The 22,140-nt window shown below is 45.5% G+C and overlaps 1 protein-coding gene across 1 annotated transcript in view; it reads right to left on the bottom strand.

Annotated features, from left to right (window-relative positions):
- Nucleotides 1-22,140, bottom strand: part of IL7R (interleukin 7 receptor) — a 96,921-nt gene that overhangs the window by 37,802 nt on the left and 36,979 nt on the right. Inside the window, exons 2-4 of the mRNA XM_073543928.1 lie at nucleotides 4,087-4,222; nucleotides 2,016-2,158; nucleotides 1,470-1,624 (exon numbers count right to left, since the gene is read on the bottom strand). Coding sequence (XP_073400029.1) covers nucleotides 1,470-1,624; nucleotides 2,016-2,158; nucleotides 4,087-4,222 — 434 coding nt within the window. The remainder of the gene's footprint in view (nucleotides 1-1,469; nucleotides 1,625-2,015; nucleotides 2,159-4,086; nucleotides 4,223-22,140) is intronic.

The raw sequence follows: 22,140 nt of genomic DNA, 5'->3' as shown, positions 1-22,140 counted from the left end.
GTCCTCTCTCATCCTGTACCAGTCATGACTTGCATTGTTTAAGATTACTGTACTTGTATGTATTATGTATACCCCTCCTCACATGTAAAGCGCCATGGAATAAATGGCGCTATAATAATAAATAATAATAACAATAATAGTACTGTGACATCACTGTGTGTTATCCCTGTACTGTGACATCGCTGTGTGCGTTATCCCTGTACTGTGACATCGTTGTGTGTATGTTATCCCTGTACTGTGACATCACTGTGTGCATTATCCCTGTGCTGTGACATCACTGTATGTATTATCCCTGTACAGTGACATCACTGTGTGTTATCTCTGTACTGTGACATCACTGTGTGCGTTATCACTGTACTGTGACATCACTGTGTGCATTATCCCTGTACAGTGACATCACTGTGTGTGTTCTCTGTACTGTGACATCACTGTGTGCGTTATCCTGTACTGTGACATCATTGTGTGTTATCCCTGTACAGTGACATCGCTGTGTGCGTTATCCCTGTACTGTGACATTGCTGTGTGCGTTATCCCTGTACTATGACATCACTGTGTGTATGTTATCCCTGTACTGTGACATCACTGTGTGTGTTATCCCTGTACTGTGACATCACTGTGTGCGTTATCCCTGTACTGTGACATCACTGTGTGTGTGTTATCCCTGTACTGTGACATCACTGTGTGCGTTATCCCTGTACTGTGACATCACTGTGTGTGTTATCCCTGTACTGTGACATCACTGTGTGTGTTATCCCTGTACTGTGACATCACTGTGTGCATTATCCCTGTACTGTGACATCACTGTGTGCGTTATCCCTGTACTGTGACATCACTGTGTGTGTTATCCCTGTACTGTGACATCACTGTGTGCATTATCACTGTACTGTGACATCACTGTGTGCATTATCCCTGTACAGTGACATCACTGTGTGTGTTCTCTGTACTGTGACATCACTGTGTGCGTTATCCTGTACTGTGACATCATTGTGTGTTATCCCTGTACAGTGACATCGCTGTGTGCGTTATCCCTGTACTGTGACATTGCTGTGTGCGTTATCCCTGTACTATGACATCACTGTGTGTATGTTATCCCTGTACTGTGACATCACTGTGTGTGTTATCCCTGTACTGTGACATCACTGTGTGCGTTATCCCTGTACTGTGACATCACTGTGTGTGTGTTATCCCTGTACTGTGACATCACTGTGTGCGTTATCCCTGTACTGTGACATCACTGTGTGCGTTATCCCTGTACTGTGACATCACTGTGTGTGTTATCCCTGTACTGTGACATCACTGTGTGTGTTATCCCTGTACTGTGACATCACTGTGTGTGTTATCCCAAGTATTTCTTGTTTTGTACTCATGCTGAAGATTGTCATGCTAGAAAATAAACCAAGTTTTACATGGGAGCTCATGGACACTTGTTGCGCCACAGCTGAAAGTCTGTGCACAAAGTCGCCACTTACCAGCCACGGCGTTCCTTCATTGCGTAGAACAAGTTCATGTTCCAGATAGTCCCTCAGATATTCATTCTCTCCATATGGCACTGAAATGTTAAACACGTATTCCTCTACTTCATTATTGTAGGCGATTGTTACGTTGCTCGGTCGGTCGGGGATTGCTGTAAATATGAAGATAACAAAAGTTAATGTTACTCAGAAATCAAATACATAAGATATCGACCATAACAACAAAGCAAAGCATTTATTAAAGGGGCTATCCACAAGCTTCCAGGGAAATACTTACGCTCCCCAGGTCCAGCGATGTCTCTCCACCACTGCGCCAGTCTTTGCTGACAGTCCGCAGGAATGATATCACTCTGGTGACCACTGCAGACAATCACTGGACTCAGATGAAAGTTTTTCCAGTTTTTTTTCTTCTTCTAAGATTCTGTTATGATATGTTCTCAGGTCCGGAGCCCCCCCATGAATACGAACCCCGCGGATGTCAGGGAGGGGGTCAAAGCTCATAACTTTCATTGTAATTGACCCAAGGAAATATAAAGCACTAACCAATTCTCCGCAGGTTGAAAGTTTTACGATGTTTTGACGAATTCTTCCAGAACATGCAAACATCGTATTCGCCCAGATACAGACGGAACTCCACAGCTTTAGTCTTAGTCCAAGGTTTAGACAAATATTCTTCCGATTCTTTTCTATAAAACATAAGCGAGAATAAAGAGACTAATGGAGACTAATAGATGAGCAAGTCCATAGTGTGCGGGAAAAATGAGGATGAATGAACTCATGGAGATCAACATCCAACACTGCGGAGACACCATCACATGTTTCTCAACGCAGTGATTCTAGAGCAATGCTCCCATCCCTTAAGGGAAATATGTAAAAAAATGCAAAACACAAGCCGCGGAGACACCATCACATGTTTCTCAATGCAAGCAATGACTAGCCAGGTCTTTCCCCGGGAGGGAACAACCACGGGAAGGGCAGTCTCCAATGAAGGAAACCACCTATGCCAAAACATGGTATCCATCCACAGACAGCTGTTTCGGGGTATTGCCCCTCATCAGTGTGGAGTAGGAAACTGGCCAGTAGGAGCAATGCCTAGTAAAAGACCATGAAAAAGGGAGGATGATTGACCTCATGGAGATCAACATCCGACACTGCGGAGACACCATCACGTGTTTCTCAACGCAGTGATTCTAGAGCACTTCCCCATCCCTTATGGGAAATATGTAAATATATGCAAAACACAAGCCGCGGAGACACCATCACATGTTTCTCAACGCAAGCAATGACTAGCCAGGTCTTTCCCCGGGAGGGAACAACCACGGGAAGGGCAGTCTCCAATGAAGGAAACCACCTATGCCAAAACATGGTATCCATCCACAGACAGCTGTTTCGGGGTATTGCCCCTCATCAGTGTGGAGTAGGAAACTGGCCAGTAGGAGCAATGCCTAGTAGAAGACTGTGAAAAATGAGGATGAATGATGAGGATGTATGGATACCATGTTTTGGCATAGGTGGTTTCCTTCATTGGAGACTGCCCTTCCCGTGGTTGTTCCTTCCCGGGGAAAGACCTGGCTAGTCATTGCTTGCGTTGAGAAACATGTGATGGTGTCTCCGCGGCTTGTGTTTTGCATATATTTACATATTTCCCATAAGGATGGGGGCATTGCTCTAGAATCACTGCGTTGAGAAACATGTGATGGTGTCTCCGCAGTGTTGGATGTTGATCTCCATGAGTTCATTTATCCTCATTTTTCACAGTCTTCTACTAGGCATTGCTCCTACTGGCCAGTTTCCTACTCCACACTGATGAGGGGCAATACCCCGAAACAGCTGTCTGTGGATGGATACCATGTTTTGGCATAGGTGGTTTCCTTCATTGCAGACTGCCCTTCCCGTGGTTGTTCCTTTCCGGGGAAAGACCTGGCTAGTCATTGCTTGCGTTGAGAAACATGTGATGGTGTCTCCGCGGCTTGTGTTTTGCATAGTGTGCGGGAGTCCTGATCATTTCCAGGGTAAGACCTTACAGGGGCTACGACTTGGTGGTGCCACATCCTACATACCATCATTACATCACAGCCCTGCCCCATCGTAGCGATGCATGGGCATCATAGTCCTGCTCCAGCATATCGATGGAGGGGCATCATAGTCCTGCACCAATGTATTGATGGAGGGGCATCATATCCCTGCACCAATGTATCGATGGAGGGGGCTATGTGATCCTCTGGCATGGAGATGTCTAAATGAAAAATAAATGGCAGTGGCAAAGAAAAGGGGTCAATTCTGAAGAAGCCAAGAGAATCAGAAGATACCAATCACTGGATCAAGCAAGAAGGTCACAGGGGAAGGGACAGGGCTCTTTATAGCATATTAAGTATTGTCCAATATTTTTCAGATAATCTAGAGAATAAGAGAGATTCTGGGGACCGTAGACTTCACCTAAAGGGGTTCTGTAAGACTGAAACACTGAAGACCAGTCTAAAGATGGGTCATCAACAGTGGCGTTGCGAACATCAGTCACCATTGACACATGCCCTGGGACTTCTGGCAGCAGCAACGTTGGTTGTTGCAAATCTTCTTCGGGATGATAGATATCAGAATCCGTAGGTGAACTTACTCAACTCCAAAAATAATATTCGTCATGTTTCCTGGAGGTAACGTTGTAACATTGCAGAAAAGCAAGATATTGTTCATACGAATCTTGGAAAAACAGTCAAAGTCTGGTCGTACATCATTTCCAGGCTCTTCATCGTCTTTAACAAGAAAATAAAATATTAGTTACCAAAGTAATTTGTTTACGTAGAAAGATAGATAAAGCTTGTGTTATCCTCCAGAGCTGCACTTACTATTCTGCTGGTGCAGTCACTGTGTACATACATTACATTACTGATCCTGAGTTACATCCTGTATTATACCCCAGAGCTGCACTCACTATTCTGCTGGTGCAGTCACTGTACATACATTACATTACTGATCCTGAGATACCCCCTGTATTATTCTCCAGAGCTGCACTCACTATTCTGCTGGTGCAGTCACTGTGTACATACATTACATTACTGATCCTGAGTTACATCCTGTATCTCTTTTATTATAAAATATCAAAAACAATACAACACAACATTCCAGAAAAGAAAACACATAAACCAAAATACACACATTATAAATCATACACTTAGGACATACAGAATCTTGTGCAAAACCGCAACTTGTTATAGTCCCCAAGCTTTCCAGCTTAGGGGACCCCCAGCAGGAACTTTCCAACAGAAAACTTTTCCCACAAAATAATGAAAAACAGTTTTTAATCTTTCACCCCCATTCACTCTCTTTCACTCCCCATTCACACTTCCACCCATACCTATATACAGGAAAACAAAAATAATATTCTTGGCCCATGCAGTCAAAATAAACCTAGCCAATTCTTTTTTGGCAAAATTATCCAACACCAGCTTAACACATATATATATATATATATATATATATATATATATATATATATATATATATATATATATATATATATATTTATTATTATTTATTTTTTTTTTTAATTATTTTTTCCCACCACCCACACCACAGGTCCATAAATGTCCATGGCCTTATCACGTCTAGGCCTGATGAGCACGAAAGTTTATGCCCACAAGCAAAACCCTCAGCCATTTGCCCCCGATGTGCTCAAAAATAGTCCATTTTCCATAATTTCCATGGTCCATGGTATATGGTATATCCATTCGCCACTTTCCCTTTGGTTTAGGGTCCTTTTACTTTTTTTTTTTTTCGGCTCTCACCCCCCCATTCACCCCCCTCCCAACCTCACTATGCCCCCCATGCACCTCTGACTACGGAAAAGAATAACAACACATACTACAATACATATACTACAATACATATTACAATACAATATTACAATGCAATGTCATTACATCATTTGCTTTACCGAATATTACCACACCACAAACCTTTACTTACAGGCCCAAGTTCAGTGCCTGCAAGCCCAATTTCCATTATTTCTCTATCTCAAAACAAAAATCTAGGTGTGCCATGCAGTAGCCCACCACCAGGAAAAAGGAGGTCTAGAGGCCCCATCCCTCACTAACACATTCACCCTGTCCCTCAACAAATAAGACTGTCCCTACTTCTGTCCCTAAAGAAACTGTCCCTATCTGTCCTTACCTGCCCCTACTCTACCTACCTTATCATAACTAACTCTCTATCTGTCCCTCAGTGCCTGTCCCTCCCTGTCCCTATCTGCCCCTACTTCTGTCCCTCACCACCTTATGCTGTCCCTACCCACATTCACACAAAATCTAGCTCTCCCTAGAGTGCGTTTTTAAAAGGAAAGGCCCCTCCAAAGCCAAGAGGCCCTCCTCACACCCAACCTTTCGAACTCCAAAGAACGCACCTTCACCAGGTCACCCAAGATGTTACTAACCACTTCTTCCCTTGGGAGGGCTTTCTGCCGTGTCAAAACTAAGCACCGTGCATTTCAAATGTAGAACCTAACCGCTACACTGACTAGGATTAAAGTGCCCTGGTCTCGGCCACCCAGATTTCTGAACGCTCCATAGGCCCACTCGACATAGGAGAGGGACGCCAGCCGCGGCCAACGTATGGAAGCCCCCACCCTGTTGTAAACCTCTGCATTAAAGGGACACTGAAGCAGGAAGTGCTCCATGCTTTCCAGTACGTCGCCACACTCCTCACGGGGACAACCCCGATCATCGGATTTCCTGCACTTCATGTTATCCTTTACATACAGCCTCCCGTGGAAGCAGCGCCAGGTCAAGTCCCAAAACTTCGTGGGGATCCGCTTAGAATTTAAAAGCCCAAGCCCCACCTCCAGATCCCGGGCCTGGGCAATCCTTAAGGGCCAGGGGCTTCTGGAAATGGGTCAACAGAACCCTCCTGTCAAGGCATTGCCGAAACATGGTCCTCATTTCCCACATTCCCAGACCCCACCAGCGGATAACCTTCAGAACCGGGGTAGCATAAGCCGGAAGATGCCCATGAGGTGTGCGGAGGTCCTTCACTTGCCCTCCTGTCTCCCATTCCTGGAATAAGGGCCGAAGCCAACCCTTGCAGGAGACTACCCATGGAGGAGCCCTCTCTAGCCAGAGGTTGGAAATGTTGGCTTTAAGAAAGGTGTTCACTAAGAACACTACCGGGTTGACCATACCCAACCCACCTAGTCTCCTCGTGCGGTATGTGACCTCTCTCTTGATTAGGTTGAGCCTATTCCCCCATAACAGCTGGAAGAACAGGCTATAGACCCGTGTCCAGAGAGGTTCTGGCAAGATGCACACGCTGCCTAGGTAAATTAACAAGGGAAGCAGAAAGCCTTTAGCCAGGGCAACCCTTTCCCTTAGGGTCAAAGACCAACCCTTCCATTGGTCCACCTTTTGGGCGGCGATCTTAAGTCTGCCCTCCCAATTTTGCTGGGGGTAGTCCCCGGGGCCAAATTCGATGCCTAGAATTTTGGCGGTGGCCTGGGGCCCTGGAAGGGTGTCCGGGAGATCAAAACTAGGATCTCCTCCTCCCAGCCAGAGACTTTCACACTTATTCCGGTTGATCATGGACCCGAATGCCTCCGAGTAGTGCACTACCTCTGACATGACCCAATCCACCTCCCCCCTCGAGGACACGAAAAGGGAAACATCATCGGCGTACGCCACCACCCTCAGAGAGGACCCAGAGCCCGCCTGGTCCATCCCGACTCCCGCCAACGGTCCACGATCTACCCTCCTTAGGAAGGGATCGATCGCGAACACGTATAAAAGCGGGCTCAGCGGACAGCCCTGACGGACCCCAGAACCCACCCAAAAGGGCGACCTGACCAACCGTTCACCAGCGGAAAAGTCTCAGCCCCTTGGTACAAGATCTCTAACCATTTTACATACTTCCCAGGCAGACCATACCTCAAAAGGACGGACCAGAGGTACTCATGGTTGACCCGGTCAAAGGCTTTCGCTTGGTCTAACAACAGCAAGTACCCCTTCCAGTGGCCTGCCCTACCCTGCTCCACTACCTCCCGGACACCGAGCACAGCACTAAAAGTACTGCGGCCTGGAACAGAGCAATGCTGGGCCCCTGAAAGGAGCCGGGGTGCAAACCACCTCCAGGATCCCTGATTTGGATCTGTTCAGGGACCCCATACTGTCGATCAGTCCTGTCACCATCTTACAATTCACTGACATCTTACAGTTTCTGTAAGGGTCGGGCGAGCGGTACTTCCCGAAGTCCCTCTCAAAAACTAAAGATGTGTGTCTATCATACTGGCACCTCTTGAGCAAAGATTTCACTCTGGAGATTTCCTCATGGTCACCTCCAGTCGAGACAAGCTGCTCGAGTTTCCTCCCCAGAGCCTGATACAAGCGGTGCCTGTTCAGACTTCTGAGGTTCGAGAGCTGACGGAAGAACCCCGCCACCCGCTTTTTGAAGATCTCCCACCACTCTGACTTACTACTACAGAGATCCAACAGCGGTACCTGGCTCTGAAGAAAATCCTCGAAGGATTGTCTCACCTCCGCTTCTTCCAGCCGGGACGAATTGAGCTTCCACAGCCCTCTTCCCATCCGAGGAGTCTCTGCAACATTCAGAGAAAAGAAAATTAAACAGTGGTCGGAGAACTCCACCTCAACGGCGGACACAGCAGAAAAGATGGCGTCCTCCTTCAAAAAAAACCTGTCTATTCTAGACCTACTGCTACCCCTATGGTAGGTGAAACCCCCGTGGCCTGGGGTGTGCCGGATGTGGACATCAACCAGGCGAGCTTCACTAGCTATGCTATTAAGCGCGACGCTGTCATAAGCCAGGCGGTCTCCGGGACCCCCCCGGTCACGGGACCTCGTAACGGTGTTGAAGTCCCCACCGAAGACCACCTGTCGGCTCGTAAAAAGAAAGGGCTTGATCCTCAGGAAGAGAGATTTACGGTCCCACTTGGACTGTGGGCCGTAGATATTAATGAGCCAGAGCTCTTGTCCCCTCATGAAGACATCTAGGATCAGGCACCTCCCCATTTCCAACTCAGTAACCCGTCGGCATTCAACATCTGCAGTCTTAAAAAGGACTGCCACCCCGCTATACGGCTCGGCCGCAAGAGACCAGTATGAGGGCCCGCACCTCCACTCCCTCCGTGCTTTAAAGATGGCCCCCATGTCCGTTAGTCTGGTCTCTTGCAAAAATAAAATTTCTGCCTCAATCCGGGAGAAAAAAATCAAAGGCCGTGAAGCGAGCCGCATCTGACTTAATGCTGGCGACATTAATGGACGTCAGCGTCAACGGGGCGAGTTCAGCCATCATGGGTGATCGAGTTGGATGGCCAGTTTCTTCCCTGCCCCGCTATCACCTACTCCTGGGGAGGGGTCAGACACCTTCCTTTTTAGAGAAGCCCCAGACGTGTCCATCCCTCCCTCCCGGTGTCCTCGCCCCCGGGTTCCAGGCCTGTCCCTGCTCAGGAGGAACAGTGCCCCCTGAGGGACAGACTCCACCATCCCCCGAAGGACCCTCCGGTGTTACCCCCGGCCCAGCACCCTCGTCTTGCGGATCATCATCTGAACCTCCGAGGGCGCTGAACCGGTTGGAGAGTCTGATCAGAGGGGGGTCAGCGGGCCCTTCCGTATGCACTCTTGTGGTCGGGGGCGGGGGGGACTTTGAAGACTTGTCAGCCCTCTTCCCTCCCGATTTACGGTTGGCACGCTTGTTTTTGCCACCTGATGCTGTAGGCTGCCCCCTGACATCCTCGTCGACACTTTCATAATGAGAGGAGTCGTCTGAGTCAGCCGCTTTCTCCATCCTCCTGATCTCCTCACTCACCGCACTCTCCCCCAGGGCCTCAGAGGCTTTTGCCACGGGCCTAGAGGGAGGGGCAGGCATCACCCCGGTTTCCCGCGGCTCCACCTGCCCCTTGCCTCCATGGCGTTTTTCTTGCCTCCACTCATACGCGGGGCCCCTTGCCTTAGCATTGCCCTTCCTCACCGGTCCCTCAGCCCTTCCCCCTCCGCCACCACCTGCCACGGCAGAAGCGCCGCCAGAGGTTGCCCCCTCACGGTCTCCCCCCACCGGGCCTGCAGCGGTATTGGAGAAAGAGCGAGGGCAGCGGCTGAGTGGGTGACCTAGGTCACCACCCAGGTGGCACCGAATGTCTTTGCACAAGGCGGCCAGGTGGCCTACCCCACCACACAACGCACACTTCTGCACCTTGCAGCTGGCGCTGAAGTGGGTGGGGTCGCCGCACTTGTGGCAGACCTTCGGTTGCCCCTGGTAGAAGATCAGGATCCTGTCCCTCCCCAAGAACGCCGAGGAAGGGATGTGGGTGACCGTGCCGCCGGAAACCTTCAGCTTTACCATGAAGGTCCAACCCCCCGACCAGATGCCAAATTCGTCCCTGTTCTTTTTTGGGACCTCGGTGACTTCCCCGTAACGAGAAAGCCACGTCATTATGTCCACGCCTGCGAGCGACTCGTTACAAGTCACCATGGTCACTCGCTTGACGGCATTTTGGTGAGACACCGCTTGCGCAACGAAGTCTCGCCATCCGGCGCAACGAAGTCTCGCACGAGCTCGTAGTTCGACCAGAAGAGCTCAAGCCCCTCTGGCCGCACGAAACTGACATCAAAGAAGCGGGACGCCGAAGGATGTATCAGGGCAAAGATGTCATTTGCCCCGAAGCCCATCTTTAGGAGGAGCTCCACCACCTTGCTCCTGGGTGGACAAGCTTCATTGCCCCCCCACATAAGACGGACCACATTCCTTCTTGGCGGCCCCTGCCCGGCTGTGGGGAGAGACCAAACAGTCCCTCCCTTTGATTTTGGAAGGCGGCCAGGCCGCGTCTCTCTATCCAGAAAGACAGGTCCACTGTCCTCCCCTCTACTGTTACCGACCTTTCTCCCCTTTTAAGGGCCTCCAGGAAACGGTGGTGCAAAGCGCCGTCCCTGGAGCCCGGAGGCGAGGAGACCCCCCCAGGACCACCCTGACCCCCAGCCACGGCCCCCGCATTGTTACGTTGGGGTCTCGCGGCCGGGGGGGGCAGATGGGCCAGCCCTCTCACCACCACTTGTGCCTGCACCCTCATTCGTCCTTCCACTCACTCTCCCATTCACTCTATTATTCCCACTCACCCCAGCATTCACTCCAGCACTTTCAGCCACATTCACTCCCTCATCCATGTCACTCACATCCCCATTCACGTCCGCAAACTCCTCAAAAATATCAGTCACCCCGCTCTCACGTTCACTCATGCACTCCTCATCCTCCTCAGCACCAATTTTATTTATATTTACATTTTTAGTTACATCAGCATTAACAGTTCCTTTGCTGAAATTTTCCCTCCCACCTGCTGGGGGCCCTAGCTGGCCAGGTGCTCCATGATTGCCCTTACTGGCCAAGAGTGCTGCTGCCCCTTTAAGTGCCTCAGCGCTGATAACATACTGCACATTGCCCTGGCTGTGCCTGGGAGCAGCAGCAGCTCCTGGTTTCTCCAGCCCCATTTTTTTTCTTTTTCAGAGTTTCTTTTGATTTCCTTGCTCTGGGCAGGGACGGCCTCTGGCACCGCTCCCTGCCCTGCATCCTTCTTCACCCCCTCCGCCGGCTTGCCAGGGGGCGCCAGAGTCCCCGCACCCTCAGATGAAGGTAGGTGGGCTGGGGACCCCGACAACCCCTCGCCAGCTTTTGGGGGCAGCTTGCTTGCACTGCTTGGGAGGGTGGGTGGGACAGAGGGCAGCGGGTCTGCCGTGGCCACGCCCCCCCGCCAGCCACGGCTACCACGGGCAGAGCAGTGACCCCTTGCGAGGCCACGCCCCCAGGTGACGTGGACGTAGCGAGCGGGACAGCGGCCGAGGAGGACACGCCCCCCGCATGCCACAGCCTTTGCAGGCCGGGCAACACTCGGGGAGGCCCCGCCCCCCCTCACAGACCACCGCCGCCACTCTGTGCCCACCACTTGCCACAGGCAGGGCCGGCCACTCCCCCTCGTCGCCCAGTGGCAGCGGAGCCCCCCGCACGGACCCCCTTTTGGGTCAACGTGCCGGAGACCCCACTCTTACCACGGGCGCCGCCATGGGAGCGACCAGCTCCCTGCACCGCTTCAGTTGTCGTTTGATTTTTTGTTCGCCCTTCCTAGACTTCTGGACCCCCACTAGCGATCCAGACTTAACGGATCCGTGAGTGGGGGATCCAGAAGCCCCAGCACTCGCCGCCGGAAGTGCGGCCCTGGCTGTACCAACTTTACATGGTGCCAGGCCAGCCCCCCCTGCCACCGAGGGCTGAGCCTGGACACCACAACCAGCACCGCCCTCCATGTCGCTGCCCTGGTCTGAACTGTTACCAGATGCGACAGTCAGGTCACAACAGTCATCTCTCTCCCCGCTCCCTCGCTGCGGACCCACCACAGGGCCCGAGCCGGGGTGGGTAGCGGGTTCCACACAGCGGGACAGAGGGGCCCCGGGAAGAGGAGCAAAAACCAGTTGTTCCTCCACGCCTTCAGAGGCCTTACGCCTGCGCCTCCTGTTTCTCCTCCTCCCGGTTGCCTCATCCTCCGGGCAGGCTTCATACCCAAACAACAGCGTGCCAAACCGTGCTGGGGATTCCTTCTGCCGCACTTGCCTGAGGATGAGGCAGCCCCCCTCGGTATTACTCCCGCTCCCTCCATCCTCCCCCTCGCTCCCGCTTTCCTCCGCGTTACTGGAGTCCAGCGGGAGGGCCAATTGCTCAGCGGCTATCCCGCTGCATGTTACCTGACTCCTGCTGGTGTCCGTCAGGTCTTCAGGTGGAGGCGGCCCGGGTGTAGCGTGGGCGCCATCTTGCTTTTCCTTCTCCTCACTTTCCTCCACCTGTGTGGGGCCTCCTGACCCCCCAGGAAACCCACCGGCCATGGCCCTGAACCGGTCCTTGTTTCGCAGCTTCTCCTGGAAAGGGCCGCTGCCGGCCATGATGACACTTCGCCGGCCCTCCAGGGCCCGAATCTCCTCTTCCAGCCGCTGGACTGTGGCGGCGACCTCCGCTCTCTTTGAGGTACGGAGCCTGTTTTTAGATATTATCCTGGCTCCCTCCAACTCCCCCCGAAGTCTCCTCAGCTGCTTCCTGGCCTCCTCATATTCGGAGAGGTGGGCATGGATGCGGGAGGCGTAGGTGGTAGCCGGCTCTCCCGCAGCTTTGGAGCCCCAGATGTTAAGGGGGGGCCCCGCCTCACCTCTGCCAGCTGCTGCACCTCCGGGGGAAGGGCCCGCCACAGCCTTCACTTCAGGGGTCCCGGACCCTGGAGCCTTGCGGCCCCCTGGGGTCCGCTTTTTCCCCATCCCTGGGACTGGCTGGCTGTGGAAAAAGAAAAAAGGTCCAGCTTTGCAAATTCAAGTCCAATTTATTGTTAAAAACAAGTCCAAAACAGAGCAAAAAATGGTGTGTTCACATGAGTAACAAGTAGTAGATTACGCGTTTCGAACAATAGCTTGTTCTTTCTCAAAACTACTTCCCTTGGGTGTTACTGCAATATATACTCTTTACACCCAGTAAATTACAAACACATGGTGTGAAGGGAGAAAAAAAAAAAAAAAAAAGGGAAGAGGGAAACATGTGTGAGATATAAAAAATAACATTACAAAGTAAAACACATTTTTTGTGAAAAGAGGGGGGAGACAAAAAAGAAAACAAAAAAGAATAAAAAAAACCAAACAATTTTTTTTAAAAGTTTTTTGTGCATATATATATATATATATAAATACAATTATAATAACATCAATAATGAAACATAATTTCTCTTCTGGCATTCAATCCATTTGGAAAGCATGTATTTAGATAGAAAATCCAATATGCTTCGCGTGTTAGAAGACGTTTTTTCAGATCTCCACCTCTTATATGTGGTGTTATTCTCTCAATGCCCATGACACGAAAAAATTCAGTACTTCTTTGGTGTTCATTAATGAAGTGTCTGGATGCAGATGAGATGGAGCGATTAATACTGGAAGGAGATAAGATGTCAGTTATATGTTCAGATATGCGAGTCTTGAGCATGCGAATTGTGCAGCCCACATATCTCAAGTTGCATTTGGAGCAAACAATCACATATACTACATTTTTGCTATTGCAATTAATATATTGTTTTATTTTATGTTCATTACACTTAGTACCATCAAAAAAGGAATGAACATTATTAGAATGTGCACATGTTCTGCATCTGGATGTACCGCAGCGGTAAAAACCGCAGCAGTGTAGCCATGTCCGAGATCCAGTTTTAGAGCTAAAAAAGCTAGGAGACACTATGTCTGATAAGGTGTTGGCTTTTTTAGCAACCACTCTGCGGCCGTTAGATAAAATGATAGACAAAACCTCATCTTCAAACAGAATAGGTAGATGTTTCAAGAAGAGTGCTTTAATGGTGTTAAACTGAGAACTATATTGGATAGAGCAAACCATCTTATCTGGATTTTTATCATTATTATATACCTTTGGCAATAACAAATCATGTCTTTTTTTCTTTTGTACAATTTTCTTTGCTCTATCAAGACACCAATTAGAGTAACCCCTCTTGCTCAGCTTGTTGCAGCATGACTCAATTTCTCCTTTCAGGGCATTGTCATCACTGCAATTTCTAGTGATTCTAGTGAGCTCCCCCACTGGTATAGATTTAATAGTGTGCCCGGGATGGCTACTAGATGCATGTAAAATGGTGTTACCAGAAAGTGGCTTGCAGAATGTAGCAGTGCTGATGACAGCACCTGCAATACCTTTTAGTTTAAGATCCAGAAACGAAATTACATGTGGATCCGTCATAAATGTAAATTTGAGATTGAAATCATTAAAGTTGAAATATTCTATTAGTTCTGGTATGGCAGATACATCACCACTCCAAATAAGGAGTGTATCATCAATGAATCTGCCATACCAAAAAATACTAGACAAAAATGGATTATTGTCAGAATACAAAATTACCTCCTCCCAGTGCGACATAACAAGATTAGCCACCGATGGCGAATGTTTGCCGCCCATTGATACTCCTCTGCATTGTAGAAAAAAATCTCCATCAAAAAAGAAATAATTGTGAAGCATTAGGAAATAAATAACCTGCATGATATAATCACACAATTCATTAGTATAGTTACTATATTTATGCAGGTGAAATTCCAATGCTCTGATTGCAACATCTTGAGGAATAGAGGTGTAAAGAGCAGTAACGTCACAGCTAATCCACTGAAAATCACTATTCCAAACTACATTAGAAAATTGATGCAATATGGCTTTTGAGTCCCTCAGGAACCCCGGCACTCGTGTAACCAGAGGCTGTAGCAAAGAATCTACCCACTGGCTGAGGTGTTCCGTGAGAGACCCAATGCCTGAAACAATTGGGCGCATAGGGGGTGGTGATATATTTTTATGAACCTTAGGAAGCCCATAGATTGTAGGAATAGTTGGAGAATCAATTTTTAAAAAATCTACCTGAGCCTTTGTCAGAACACTCAATGCTGCCCCCTCTTCAATTAGTTTGAAAATTTTTCTTTGAAAATCCTTTGTAGGATCATGAGGCAATTTTCTATATGTAGAACTGTCACTCAGTAGAACATTCATTTGGTCTCTATATTGCGCAGTGTCCATGATCACAATCAAGCCGCCCTTGTCTGCACTTTTGACTGTTATTTCAGTAGTTTTCTTAATTTCATCAATAGCTTTTCGTTGTTTGTAGCTCAAGTTGTTATTTTGTTGTTGAATTTTAATTGAAGCATCCAATTTTCTAAGTTCACGCTCCATAACGCTCTGAAACTTATCCATGCATTCTGCTCTGGATTGGATGGGATAAAAACTCGGATTTTTTATGCATAAATTTTCTGCTTGAAAAACATCCTTAGACACAATGTTAGTGGAGTCTAGTTCATTCAAATTTTTCAATGCCATTTGCTCAGAAAAATTAAGACCATTGTATTCATTTTGTGCAGGGATTTTCATAGCAATAGAGTCAGATTCGTGTGCAAAAAAATGCTTTTTAACGGTTAGATTTCGTACAAATTTATTTATGTCCAAAAGTGTATTAAAAAGGTTGAAATGTTGATCTGGTGCAAAACTTAATCCCAATGTCAATACCTGAAGTTGTTCCGTTGTAAGATTGTAGCCAGAGATGTTTAAAATATTAGAAAAATCATTTTGAGAGGTTGAAGCTATTTTTTGTTGTTGCGGGTTGTCATATGTGTATTTATTGCGGTGCTTCCGGCCCCCCCGCCTTTTGCGTTTTTTGAAAAATACCTTTTAGGTTTTCTATAGTAAGAATTGTTGTTACTCATGCCATTCATGCTGGTGTCACTCTGAATATCATTTGAGCTAATATCAGTGGATTCCACATCTGAGGAGCTAAAGGAAACCAGTCGTTCAGGTGTGTTAGAAAAAACATAGCTGCGTTTTAAAATTGACCTGGGAGTTTTTTGAGGTTTCTGCCATCTTCCCCATTCATAAACTTGATTCATCTGATAATCATCCAAGTCACGCTGGAACTTATTCCGCTTACGTTTTATAATAATTTCTTCCAACTTGGAGATAGATTTTTTTATGTTGGCAAGTTCTTCCTCAAACTTAGCATTATTATTCAACTCCAACTTTGACTTAATTTGGTCAATTTCAGTTTGAAAATCCTTTAGCTTGGTGGACTCATATTTCATGATTAATTGCATGAGCTGTATAGAGCAATTGCTGAGAATCAGATTCCATTCTTTGACAAAGTCTTGGGAGTACACAGTAGTTGGAACCTTTTTTATGCGTAAACCCCTTGGAATCATATTTTTATGGACATAGTTCTCAAGGGTTGTATAGTCCCACCATACTTTGGTTTCATTAATCATTGTTTTCTCTAACTTGCTAATATCTGTCACAAATGGATCAGATTCCAAGCAACCTGCAAATGTGGATCCATCTGAAATAAATAATTGAGCCGCTTTGCGCACTCTTTCTGGACTTGTATTCATTATGATTTATTCAAAAAATAGGACTTTAACACATACACAATGCCTTGTAGCTATTAATTATTATAGAGCATTCCTTAAAAATATAGCTATTGGTGTGCACGGCCAAAAAACTGTAAACATTCAAAAAGAGAAAAAAAAGCCAGCTCACCTGAAGGCATGTGTAGTGGATAGCCTGGACCACGTGCAGTCTTCACGCAGTAACCAAGGAAAAAGAAAAAAAAGGTCCAGCTTTGCAAATTCAAGTCCAATTTATTGTTAAAAACAAGTCCAAAACAGAGCAAAAAATGGTGTGTTCACATGAGTAACAAGTAGTAGATTACGCGTTTCGAACAATAGCTTGTTCTTTCTCAAAACTACTTCCCTTGGGTGTTACTGCAATGTATACTCTTTACACCCAGTAAATTACAAACACATGGTGCGAAGGGAGAAAAAAAAAAAAAAAAAAAAGGGAAGAGGGAAACATGTGTGAGATATAAAAAATAACATTACAAAGTAAAACACATTTTTTGTGAAAAGAGGGGGGAGCCAAAAAAGAAAACAAAAAAGAATAAAAAAACAAACAAACAATTTTTTTTAAAAGTTTTTTGTGCATATATATATATATATATATATAAATACAATTATAATAACATCAATAATGAAACATAATTTCTCTTCTGGCAGTTTGAGGAAGAACTTGCCAACATAAAAAAATCTATCTCCAAGTTGGAAGAAATTATTATAAAACGTAAGCGGAATAAGTTCCAGCGTGACTTGGATGATTATCAGATGAATCAAGTTTATGAATGGGGAAGATGGCAGAAACCTCAAAAAACTCCCAGGTCAATTTTAAAACGCAGCTATGTTTTTTCTAACACACCTGAACGACGGGTTTCCTTTAGCTCCTCAGATGTGGAATCCACTGATATTAGCTCAAATGATATTCAGAGTGACACCAGCATGAATGGCATGAGTAACAACAATTCTTACTATAGAAAACCTAAAAGGTATTTTTCAAAAAACGCAAAAGGCGGGGGGGCCGGAAGCACCGCAATAAATACACGGATGACAACCCGCAACAACAAAAAATAGCTTCAACCTCTCAAAATGATTTTTCTAATATTTTAAACATCTCTGGCTACAATCTTACAACGGAACAACTTCAGGTATTGACATTGGGATTAAGTTTTGCACCAGATCAACATTTCAACCTTTTTAATACACTTTTGGACATAAATAAATTTGTACGAAATCTAACCGTTAAAAAGCATTTTTTTGCACACGAATCTGACTCTATTGCTATGAAAATCCCTGCACAAAATGAATACAATGGTCTTAATTTTTCTGAGCAAATGGCATTGAAAAATTTGAATGAACTAGACTCCACTAACATTGTGTCTAAGGATGTTTTTCAAGCAGAAAATTTATGCATAAAAAATCCGAGTTTTTATCCCATCCAATCCAGAGCAGAATGCATGGATAAGTTTCAGAGCGTTATGGAGCGTGAACTTAGAAAATTGGATGCTTCAATTAAAATTCAACAACAAAATAACAACTTGAGCTACAAACAACGAAAAGCTATTGATGAAATTAAGAAAACTACTGAAATAACAGTCAAAAGTGCAGACAAGGGCGGCTTGATTGTGATCATGGACACTGCGCAATATAGAGACCAAATGAATGTTCTACTGAGTGACAGTTCTACATACAGAAAATTGCCTCATGATCCTACAAAGGATTTTCAAAGAAAAATTTTCAAACTAATTGAAGAGGGGGCAGCATTGGGTGTTCTGACAAAGGCTCAGGTAGATTTTTTAAAAATTGATTCTCCAACTATTCCTACAATCTATGGGCTTCCTAAGGTTCATAAAAATATATCACCACCCCCTATGCGCCCAATTGTTTCAGGCATTGGGTCTCTCACGGAACACCTCAGCCAGTGGGTAGATTCTTTGCTACAGCCTCTGGTTACACGAGTGCCGGGGTTCCTGAGGGACTCAAAAGCCATATTGCATCAATTTTCTAATGTAGTTTGGAATAGTGATTTTCAGTGGATTAGCTGTGACGTTACTGCTCTTTACACCTCTATTCCTCAAGATGTTGCAATCAGAGCATTGGAATTTCACCTGCATAAATATAGTAACTATACTAATGAATTGTGTGATTATATCATGCAGGTTATTTATTTCCTAATGCTTCACAATTATTTCTTTTTTGATGGAGATTTTTTTCTACAATGCAGAGGAGTATCAATGGGCGGCAAACATTCGCCATCGGTGGCTAATCTTGTTATGTCGCACTGGGAGGAGGTAATTTTGTATTCTGACAATAATCCATTTTTGTCTAGTATTTTTTGGTATGGCAGATTCATTGATGATACACTCCTTATTTGGAGTGGTGATGTATCTGCCATACCAGAACTAATAGAATATTTCAACTTTAATGATTTCAATCTCAAATTTACATTTATGACGGATCCACATGTAATTTCGTTTCTGGATCTTAAACTAAAAGGTATTGCAGGTGCTGTCATCAGCACTGCTACATTCTGCAAGCCACTTTCTGGTAACACCATTTTACATGCATCTAGTAGCCATCCCGGGCACACTATTAAATCTATACCAGTGGGGGAGCTCACTAGAATCACTAGAAATTGCAGTGATGACAATGCCCTGAAAGGAGAAATTGAGTCATGCTGCAACAAGCTGAGCAAGAGGGGTTACTCTAATTGGTGTCTTGATAGAGCAAAGAAAATTGTACAAAAAAAAAGACATGATTTGTTATTGCCAAAGGTATATAATAATGATAAAAATCCAGATAAGATGGTTTGCTCTATCCAATACAGTTCTCAGTTTAACACCATTAAAGCACTCTTCTTGAAACATCTACCTATTCTGTTTGAAGATGAGGTTTTGTCTATCATTTTATCTAACGGCCGCAGAGTGGTTGCTAAAAAAGCCAACACCTTATCAGACATAGTGTCTCCTAGCTTTTTTAGCTCTAAAACTGGATCTCGGACATGGCTACACTGCTGCGGTTTTTACCGCTGCGGTACATCCAGATGCAGAACATGTGCACATTCTAATAATGTTCATTCCTTTTTTGATGGTACTAAGTGTAATGAACATAAAATAAAACAATATATTAATTGCAATAGCAAAAATGTAGTATATGTGATTGTTTGCTCCAAATGCAACTTGAGATATGTGGGCTGCACAATTCGCATGCTCAAGACTCGCATATCTGAACATATAACTGACATCTTATCTCCTTCCAGTATTAATCGCTCCATCTCATCTGCATCCAGACACTTCATTAATGAACACCAAAGAAGTACTGAATTTTTTCGTGTCATGGGCATTGAGAGAATAACACCACATATAAGAGGTGGAGATCTGAAAAAACGTCTTCTAACACGTGAAGCATATTGGATTTTCTATCTAAATACATGCTTTCCAAATGGATTGAATGCCAGAAGAGAAATTATGTTTCATTATTGATGTTATTATAATTGTATTTATATATATATATATATGCACAAAAAAACTTTTAAAAAAAATTGTTTGTTTTTTTATTCTTTTTTGTTTTCTTTTTTGGCTCCCCCCTCTTTTCACAAAAAATGTGTTTTACTTTGTAATGTTATTTTTTATATCTCACACGTTTCCCTCTTCCCTTTTTTTTTTTCTCCCTTCACACCATGTGTTTTGTAATTTACTGGGTGTAAAGAGTATATATTGCAGTAACACCCAAGGGAAGTAGTTTTGAGAAAGAACAAGCTATTGTTCGAAACGCGTAATCTACTACTTGTTACTCATGTGAACACACCATTTTTTGCTCTGTTTTGGACTTGTTTTTAACAATAAATTGGACTTGAATTTGCAAAGCTGGACCTTTTTTCTTTTTCCTTGGTTACTGCGTGAAGACTGCACGTGGTCCGGGCTATCCACTACACATGCCTTCAGGTGAGCTGGCTTTTTTTTTCTCTTTTTGAATGTTTACTGGCTGGCTGTGCCTTGGGCCTCCTGAAGGTGGATGAGGCACCCCCAGCTGGCTTGCCGGGGGGTGGGAGCCAGGGGCCCAGCCCCGGCACTCAGTCCCAGGTAGAGTCCTCTTTCCTGGGAAGGGGGCAGATGGAAAGTCCTTGCAGGAAAAAACCTCCCTTCCCAGTGTAATATCCACACGTTATGAAGTATTCAAGGTATTAAGCTTTAGATATGTTTTATTCTTCGTCCTCCAGCACACAGCATAACACTTGCATTCCCCATGCTACCAGAAGTGAAACTGAAACTTCCCTTCTCATCCCTCTTGTCTCCACCCTCCAAGTCCCATAAGTCTGGCTTGCTTAAAGAGACAGATCTAATTATTATACATTACATCATCCCCTTTTTTTTTTTTTTTTTTTTTTTATAAATAATCTATATTACTGATAAATGCAACAACATGAAAACGTCCAAAGAAATCATATGTCTGTTTTGTCTTATTTGTTCAATTCTAAAAACCAGAGAAACAAGCAACAAAAAAAACAAAACAAACAAAACTGTAGTTACACTTCTTCAATAAGCCTCGATGGAGCTCTTCTCTCTCGTGTAGGATAACGTCTGGGCTCATTGAGAGGGTTCATTATTGATGGACCAGCTACCTCTTGTTGGTCCTCTCCACCATCGGATACCAAATCTTCCACCAAAGAGAGTTCATTGTCATCATTCTGCGGTATGACTTTAAAATATGAAGAATTTCGCGTTATGGAGTGTCCATCTCGTTCAGCTGTGATCATGCTGCCTTTCCTTTTGGTAACATATTTTGCAGGACCATATACAGGTGAGGTCTTGTTGGTTGGTCTTTGACGTACCACCACGACATCCCCTCTTTCGATGGCACTTGACTGTGTCCTTCGCCTTCTGTCTGCATAACGTTTCATGGCTTGTTTGTTGGAGAAATCTGTGGATCTCACTGAGGAGTCACTCGGTCGGGGATGGCTGGTCACATCAGGGAGACGTATACGCAGGGTTCTGCTGAACATTAAATGAGCTGGAGCAGCATTAGTAGTGGAGTGTGGCGTATTGCGGTAATTACGCATGAATTTGTATAATGACTGTGTCAGTGGGATGTGCTCCAGACTCGCTGCCTTGATACGTTTCCCCAGAGTGCGCATAAAACGTTCCACAATTCCATTGGCTTGCGGCCAGCAAGGTGTGATTTTCCTGTGATTGTATCCCAAGTATTCAGAAAATTGTGTAAACACATGTCCATTGAATGGAGGTCCATTGTCTGTTTTGATCACTTTTGGAATACCATATGCCGAGAAAATGTCGTCCAGCTCTGGTATGACATTATTAGCAGATGTTGAAGAGATAAATGAAATGACAGGGTATCGAGAATATTCATCAATTGTTACGAGAATGTATTGGCCATTTGGCAATGGTCCATAAATATCGACTGCCACTTCCTCCCAGACAGCAGTGGGTAACGGAGACATTTGTAATGGCTCTAAGTTTGATGATGGAGTGATTAATTGACAAGTAGAACAGCGTCTAATCTTTTCTTCCACCAAGTGATCCATATTTGGGAACCACACTTTTTCTCTGAGTAACTTCTTTGTGCCAACAATTCCTAAATGACCTTCATGTGCTATCTGTATGACTAAGTTACGCAAAGTCTTAGGTATAACTAGTTTGGTACCTCGAAGAATGAGGTGTTCTTCAGTGACTGATAATTCCTCACGTACGTTTGAGAATAGTTTTAACTCTTTCAGATCAATC

This window comes from Dendrobates tinctorius, unplaced genomic scaffold, assembly GCF_039654945.1.
Source record: "Dendrobates tinctorius isolate UK_male_01 unplaced genomic scaffold, ASM3965494v1 ptg000135l, whole genome shotgun sequence".
NCBI classification, from domain to species: Eukaryota; Metazoa; Chordata; class Amphibia; order Anura; family Dendrobatidae; genus Dendrobates; species Dendrobates tinctorius.
Note: the sequence above shows the minus strand (reverse complement) of the source record. Positions and strands in the feature narration are given on the sequence as shown.